Source organism: Suricata suricatta, chromosome 6, assembly GCF_006229205.1.
Source record: "Suricata suricatta isolate VVHF042 chromosome 6, meerkat_22Aug2017_6uvM2_HiC, whole genome shotgun sequence".
Lineage (NCBI taxonomy): Eukaryota > Metazoa > Chordata > Mammalia > Carnivora > Herpestidae > Suricata > Suricata suricatta.
The window spans coordinates 12,772,180-12,780,374 of record NC_043705.1 but is presented as its reverse complement, the minus strand read 5'-3'; the positions used below and the strand labels follow the sequence as shown (position 1 = coordinate 12,780,374).

Genomic DNA, 8,195 nt, shown 5'->3' with positions numbered 1-8,195 from the left:
GGGGCCAGCGGCGCCCCGGGGCGTGCAGCTCCGCCGGCGCCCGTGCGCTGGGCGCCCTGCCCGGGATCCCGGGGGCGCGTCGGGGGCTTCCCGGCCGCCTCTGCTGTTGCTGCTGCTGCTGACCCCGTGCTGAGTGTGTCCCCTGACTTGTGTGACTGTGGCCTGCTTCCTGTGGCCTTTGCGTCCAACTTACACAGCCCTTGGCTACCCTGAGCCTCGTCCCTTCGGGGATTCGGGTTAAACGGAGGCAGCAGGGGATGTGTCCCTCCAGTGGGACATTGGGACACACCGCCCCTTCCATTCTCTGTCCATTAGCTCCAATGGCCTTTTCTCATCGTGCACACATGACCCCATCCATAGAGGTGAGAGGTTGAGAGAGACTGATGTGGATGCGGCCACCTACCAGTGTGAACAACTACAGAATTACCTCAATTTTTATTGCTTTTTTGCTTAGATAAAACTATGTAGAAAATGCCTTAAAGTTGAAAGGTAACAGAATTGGCTGCTAAGACCAGCTTCAGAGCGGCACTCTGAGGCCGCGCGGCCAGCTGGCACCGACTGTTTGCTGAGCCCCACCCCCACCCCCACCCCCACCCGGGCGCTCCCCCAGCCCTGCCTTACCCAGAAGGCAGCGCGCCCGGCCCCTGGTGTGACCCGTGTAGCGCCCCCACCCTACCCCCCACCCCCGCCACCTGCTAACCGCATCCCTCGGACCAGCACCCAGCCTCCTCCCCGGCTCCAACTACTGTTATGTACATACTCGGTGTGTAACGCGTACTAACTCTCACGACTGTTAACTTCCAACTTTGACTAGGCCACGCGAGTGACTCTGACTCTGGGAAGGTGCAATACGGTCCTGGGCATTGTGCTCTCTGTCTATATGCACTTTGGTTTATCAGGGATATTTTATTAGTGTTTTGTATGTATCCAATGACGTAATTAACCTAGGCTCCATCGTCGTCGCTTTTCCGGTTTTTTTATGAGACAAAGTTTAGTGTGTGCCAAAGTGACTGTGGAAATGACCTTTTCTCCTCACTAACGATGGAAAGACTTTTCCTGTCATGCATCCCACAAATAAACTCAATAAAAGTTCAGTGAAACTGGGCGCTTGGGTTTGGCACGCTGCTGGCTCCTTCTCTTCGCCTCCGTGGCTGACGGCGCTTGCGGGGACCCTTCTGTCCCATTAGTGACTGGATTTCTGCTTCCGGTGACTCCTGCCGCCCCCCCCACCCTCCCACCCAATGTGGATATGTAGGGTCCCTCCCCTTCTGAGGTGCTACACCCATCCCCAGGCATTTTTCAAAATGTGACATCGGTCCATGAAAATGCTCCACTGTGATTTTGACCTTCGTATTCAATGAGCCCCTTTGCAGGGACATCTCGGTTCTCTCCTCACAGATGGCTCTGGGCGGGCTTCCCCCCATCTCTGGGATCAATGGAGTGGGAATGTGGGGTCAGTAGCCCAGACAGTGCTGGTCCAGGCCACTGCCACCCCCTGCCAAGCCACCATCAGGCCACTGCCCTGGCTCCTGGCACAGCTCTCAGCCTCAGGCCACCTGTTCAGGGAGGGAGAGGTGCCCAAGTGGCCCAGGTCCTGGGTGTGGGGTGGGAGAAGGGCTGGGGGCCCGCGTCTACCCAAGAACTCGCGTCAGAAGCCACAGGGCCCGGTGCATTGACCCACCTCGCTGACAAGGACCAGACAGCAGGTCGAGGTCCAACAGGGACCTCCCGTCAGTGGGCTTCTCTCTCTTCCCTCTCCTGTGGAGGGGATCCCGTGCCACGAGGAGGGAGATCCTGAGAAAGGATAACATGGGGCCGCCTGGTGTCCTGGAAACGGGCTTTGGGGCACAGGGCCGGGCCTGGGGGTGGGGGGCAGCCTGCAAGTGCAGGTCACGGTAGCGTGGCTGAGTTTGCTCTGCCCAGAGCTCTGGTCACTGAAAGGAATCCCAGCTCAAGAGACACAAGGAGACCTTGAGAGACACAACTTCCTGTGAGAGTGCCATGTCCACTCAGTGTCCCTTCCCAGATGGATCAGGGGAAATCCCCGTGGAGGGGCTCCCAGGCCAGAGCTGCAGGCAGGCCACTGACTTCCCAGGAGACCACACCCGGGACAGTCGGAGTGTGCCAGGGTGCCAGCTGACGGGGAGCCCACACCCCTGTACCCTGTGGCACAACCTTTTTGGACGGGGAAATGCTGCATGAAGCTCCATTGAGAAAAAAAGAGAACCAGGCTTTCTCCATCCCAGCCTTTCCCGAAGCGTGGGTCACAGGGAGGCTTAATTCAGGGGGTACATAAACATGGCCTGAACTCCCCCCTCCCTGAGCAGCCCCTTCCTGGTCCCCCCTTCACCCTTCACCAGTGTCCTCCTCACGCTTGCTCGCTCTCTGCAGCCCAGAGCTCCGCAGGCGAGAGCATCTCGCTGTCATGTGAGGGATTAAACTTTGGGTTCAAACTTCGTTTTCCTGATTAGGGTCACCTTTATTGATCGCCACTACTTTCCGTGAATAGTGGTAGTGTGAGGTTTTCTTCTAAGATAAATGTTAAGTTAAAGAAAATGAAAGACATTAATTTAAAGGAGGAAACACAGGTGGGATTTGGCTCCAGCCAGGATTGGTGGGAACGGCCCACAGACAGCGTCAGTCTCTGGGAACAGGTTTACTCTCAAAGGTTTGGTGTTAGTTGTAAGGCAGTAGGTCTTGCCAGTTCCTTGCTACCAGAAATGGCTGAAGATCAAGTACGAGGACACCGGAATTTTATTCTTGGTGGAGTACGGATCCTCTGCCAGTTGGTGCTTCTGGCCACGTCACCGGCCCTTTGGTGGTGTGATTCCTTCATCTCGGAGGGCTGTCTGCTCAGCGATAAAACTTAAAAATACCCAACTGGTGGCATCCTTTTGAGAATGGTTGGCACCTGGGTGGCTCAGTCGGTTGAGCACCCGACTTGATTTCAGCTCAGGTCATGATCCCACAGTTTGTGAGTTTGAGCCCCACATTGGGCTCTCTGCTGACAGTGCAGAGCCTGCTTGGAATTCTCTCACTCCTCTCTCTCTGCCTTTCCCCCACTTGCACTGTCTCTATCAAAAATAAACCTTAAAAAAAAAGAATGGTTTGGGGAAAGGAGGCTAGACCTGGGCTGCTCAGTTAGTTAGGTGTCCTACTCTTGATTGCAGCTCAGGTCATGATCTCACAGTTCCTGGGTTCAAGCCCTGTGCCGGACTCTGCACTGACAGCATGAGCCTGCTTGGGATTCTCTCTCTCTCTCTTTCTCTGACCCTTCCCCACTTGTGTGTGTGCACTCTCTCTCTCTCTCAAAATGAATAAACTTAAAAAAATGAGAATGATTTTTTTTGAAAATTTTCTAGGCTAATACTAGCACAGCCAAACTTGTGGCTTGTGGCTTTCTTAACTTTTTATTCATTATCTTCATTTAAAAATTTTTTTTAATGTTTTATTTATTTTTTGAGAGAGAGAGACAGTGAGAGCAGGGGAGGGACAGAGAGAGAGAGGTAGAAACAGAATCCCAAGACAGGCTCCAGGCTTTGAGCTGTCAGCACAGACCCCAGTGAGGGGTTCGAGCCCACAAACCGTGAGATCATGACCTGAGCTGAAGTCGAACACTCAACCTGCTGAGTCTACCTAGGCGCCCCCATTATTTTTATTTTTAAAAACTTAAAGCAATGCAGCCACCATGCAAAGGAAAACAGACATAGAAGTCCAACCCATAGGGCAGGTGAAGGGAGGTGCCCTGGAGACGTGGACCCTGGGCCCTCCAGCTGTCACCTACCTGTTAGTCCCAATTCGTCCATTCACTCAGGGACATTTGTCCAGTGTTTTGTGTGGGAGGCTCTGATCTGGGCACCGGGATGCTGCCGAGCTCCCGCTAAGTTCCCAGGCACAGACTGGCAAACTTTCTCTGAAAGGCCAGATAGTAACAGTTAAACCTTATATACACAACCAGGTGGGGGTGCCCACTTGGCCCACGGGCATAGCTGGCCGACCCCTACCCTCTACCCAGGGGATGCTGCTCTCCCTAGATCTCAGCTGTGGGAGAGAAGCGGGGGAGAGGCTTAATAGCAGTTTGGTCATTTAGGTGAAGAAAGCACAGGTGACAGGGGAGGACACAACTGGGGGGCCCGGCCGGCCCCACTCCCAGCAGCACCGCCAGGCCTGACTCCGGCCGTGTGTTGTCGAGGCCCCTGCCCCTACCCTGTCCACCTGGGTTGGACAGTCAAAGCCTGTGGGAGGACACCACGCCCATCTTGTCAGAAGTCTTGTTGTGACTCAGGAGGGCTGTGATCAGGCCTCACCTGGTGGCTGCCAGAAAGGGGAGAAGGGCCAGGGGGTGGGGGAGGGGGCACAGGGGGCTCCAAGCACCCCTGAGCTTCAAACAGGACCACTCCAACTTCCTCTGTGTCATATACGGGGCATCTGTAAGGTTTTATCTGAACGTCCCAGGATCTTCTCGTGTGATTTCCGGAATCGGCCAGAAGCATGAGGCCCCCTGCCTTTCCCCTCCATCTTGAGCCTGCGTCTCGCTCCCTAGGCTGGGAAGGCCAGAGCTCATCCTGAACAGCCAGCCGATCTGTGTCTCTCTCTTTCACTTGTGCATCATGCAGCCTGGCACATTTCCTCCTGATTTTGGCCACTCGGAAGCCCAGAGCCACAGCTGGGTCCCCCCGGTGGTGTGTGCCTCTCTGTGTTCTTCATGCCTATCATGTTACTGTTTTAAAATCCATCATGTCCCTGTTTTGGACTTCCTCAGTTATTCACATGTGTCTTTTTTTCACATTGATATATTTCTGCATTCTCCGATTCACTGGTCTAGCCTTTGGGGCTAGTGAGGCATCTGAATATAGCTTGAGGCTCTGCCCTGTGGAACTTACTGGATAATGAAAACAGGTGCTAGATACCTTGTCTGACAATTAAATGTAATCTTGCCAACTGGGATAGAGTGTGGAGAAGGGGAGAACTTCCCAAGGGAGGGCAGGCGAGTCATGCCCAGAGATGTTTCAGCTGAGCCTAGAGGAGGAGAGGAGAGCAACTGAAGGAAGACAGTGGGGGTGGCCCACAGTATGTGCAAAGGCCCTGTGGCCAGAGGGAGTCCAGTATAAAGGAGGGGGTCCAGGTCCTCACCCTGAAATCAACAAGGGGCCATGCAAGGGCTTCAATCAGGACAATGACATGGTCATACCTTCAGTTGAAAAACAACATTCTCACAAGAGCAGGATAGTGGACAAAAAGGAGAGAGAATTGAGATGGGCCAGCAGAAAGGAGGCTCTTACCACAGTGCAGACAAGAGGCAAAGCAGCTCCATCCCAGGGAGGTGGAACATACTGAGAGCGTCAAGGAGGAAATGCCAACAGACTTGGGGGCGCAGGGATGGTGCAAGCCCAGGGTTTGGCTTGCGTGCTGGGAAGGCCATTCTCTGAGACAGGTGGTGCCAGCCAAGGTCCTGGGCTTTCGCGGGGCATGTGGAGTCTCAGGTACATTTGGGACCACAGGGGTTAGGGGCTGTCCTGCAGGCAGTAGTAACTGAGAGTCTGAAGCTCCAGGAATTTGGGGGTGGTGTCCGGCCAAGTGGATAGCCAGTCTGGAAGGGGAATTACAGGCTGGAGCAGTTGGACATGCAGCGGGTGCCATCATGGGAGAGGACCGGCTCGTCTGTCACTGCAAGAAGTGTCTGTGGGCTGCAGACCTGGGTGCAGACAGCGCCCCGTGTTGGTGCCCAGAGTCACTGCATCAGATGCGGTTTCCACCCACAGCTGCCCCTTCCTTCCCTCTGTCCTTCCCTCCTTCCTCCCCACCTTCCTTTCTAGGGGATGAGGTCAAGGAGGGAGAGGGAGGGAAAGGGGAATGCGGCAGAGGTTGTGTGGGAAAGGTCTGAGATGCTCACTGGGGTGGGGCGGGATGGGGGGCTGCTGAGGGGAGAGACAGAGTAGGCAGGTGGGCCCAGTGAGGCCAGAAACCAGGAATTTACACGGACCTGCTGTTCCCTGTTACAGTGTCATGACTTATTCTTACTCTTTCACGTTGAGTGAATTCTGCAAATCCTCTCAAATTCTGTGGGTTGAGGTGGTGGGGGAGAAGGAGGAGGGGAAGGAATTTGAGAAGAAGACAGGGAAAGAGGGTAAGAGCAAGAACAGGAACAAGAGGGGTTGTGTGGGTAGAACAAGAGTTGACCTTGAACCACATGGGTTTGAACTGCACTGGCCCACTTACACGTGGAAATTTTTTCAATAGATGCAACACAGCACCGTAAGTGTGTGTTCTCTCCCTTACAATTTTCTTAATAACATCTTCTCTTGTCTGGCTTACTTTATCATAAGGCTACAGTGTATACTACATATAACACACAACTGGTCAACTCCGCCATTTGTGTGGTCAGGAAGGCTCCTGGGCAGAGTACATGGTTAGTAGTTAAGTTTAGGGGAGGTCAGAAGTTATATGTGGATTTTCAACTCCATGGGGTGGGGGTCGGGTGGTGTCTCTAACCCCCACGTAGTTCAGGGTCAACTGTGATACAGCTGCAGACAGAGCTGGAGCCGAGCCTGGAAGAAGACAGCTGTGCGGGGAGAGACACTGGCCCCTTCAGAGGCCAGACTGTAGGGGGCCAGCTTCTCGGGCAGGAAGGAAAGGAGAGAATGCACCAGGGGGAAGGATGAGTGTGTGTGAAGGGACCAGGTTTTGGAGCAGTCTGTTGGGGGACAGCCAGGAGCCCAGGGTGTGGTGGGTTGTGTGGGTCATACAGCAGTGTCAGGACATGAGGCTGGCAGGTAAACTGAGGCAAAGGGAAGAAAGCTGACAGGTTTGGGTGAGGGTGGGAACATACCGTGAAGGAAATGTGGTGAGGCCGCCACCAAGGCTCTTGGATTTGTTCTATCGGGTTTTAGAAATTGGTCCCTCCTGGTTCAGTTTTGTTATAGTTAATGGCTTAGAGATGACAGTAGGGCCGAACTCCGCCACAGAGTTTCATTGGGGTTACCCCTGGGACCTCAAAGATGAATCTGACACAGCCCCATTCTTTAATGGCAATGACTCTGAAGGCCTCCTTTCTGTCTGGGACTCGGAGAGATACAGAAAACCCCGGGGGCCTGCCTGGAGGTGGGGAGCACTGCTCACAGCTTGTGTGGCCGCGCTCTACTGCTCTGACATCAGAACCACACACACTTTCCACGTGAGCTTGCTTGCCTCTGTGCTGTCTCTGAGCTCTTTCAAAAGCCTCCTCCTGCTTCCCATGGGGTGGGCATCCCCCCGCACTCCTTATCCTGTCCTTTGGTTATTTGTCTCACTTTTGTCTTTCAGAGGCCCGCTGCCAAGGCGACAAGTCAATGTTCTGTAGGATGGAAGTTTTGTCGCGCTATTGCTCCATCCCAGGCTACAATAGGCTGTGCTGCAGATCCTGTAACCTGCAGGACAACCTGACCGACGTGGATGACAGGGTGGAGCTGCCCCCTGGGAAGCACAACGACATTGAGGAGCTCGTGCCCACTCTCCCAGTGCCCACACTCGTCATGGAGGCACAGCCTCCGCCGGGCACGCCCCTGCAGGTGCCCCTCAATGCCTCCAGCACCAACAGCACAGAGGATCACCCGGACACCAACGCGGTTGACGTGCCCTACAAAATCAATGGCCTGGACGAGGAAGGCCAGCCGCCCAACCTGATCCCGCGACGACCGAGCCCATACGAAAAGACCAGGAACCAGAGAATCCAAGAGCTCATCGATGAGATGAGGAAGAAAGAGATGCTCGGGAAGTTCTAATAAAATGGAAAGATAGCATCAATAGCATTTTTTTCCTTGCTTATAGATTATATTCCATGGGATGGATGGCAGATCGTGGAGAGAAAGTAAAAATGTCTGATTCCAAAAGGTTTTGAGGAAACAAAGAGGGAGAGTGACGTAGACATCTATACATGTGGTTGTGAGCACAGGGCAGCTGGGTTCATGTATGCGTTTGTGTCCTGGCTCCGGAATGTTCTAAGTCCGGTACTGGAGTTGGGTGTGGGGTGGAGAGGAATATAGAGGTCTACAGCCGCCATCAATGAGGGGGCCAGCAGGCTAACTCGGAGAGAGAAACACGTGCGCTGAGTTTCTGAGCAGTGATTGGGAATCTTCCTGTCCTTGGCAGTGACAGCCCTTTTGGAGAACATTCTGGAGAAATGTTTTGCAGGAACATTTCCTACCAATCCCCAGACC

General features: G+C 54.0%; 1 protein-coding gene across 1 annotated transcript in view; it reads left to right on the top strand.

Annotated features, from left to right (window-relative positions):
- Positions 1-7,939, top strand: part of ADAMTS2 (ADAM metallopeptidase with thrombospondin type 1 motif 2) — a 229,405-nt gene extending 221,466 nt beyond the window's left edge. Inside the window, exon 22 of the mRNA XM_029941147.1 lies at positions 7,303-7,939. Within this exon, the coding sequence (XP_029797007.1) occupies positions 7,303-7,760 (458 nt within the window). The 3' untranslated portion in view covers positions 7,761-7,939. The remainder of the gene's footprint in view (positions 1-7,302) is intronic.
- The last annotated feature ends 256 nt before the right edge of the window (positions 7,940-8,195 follow it).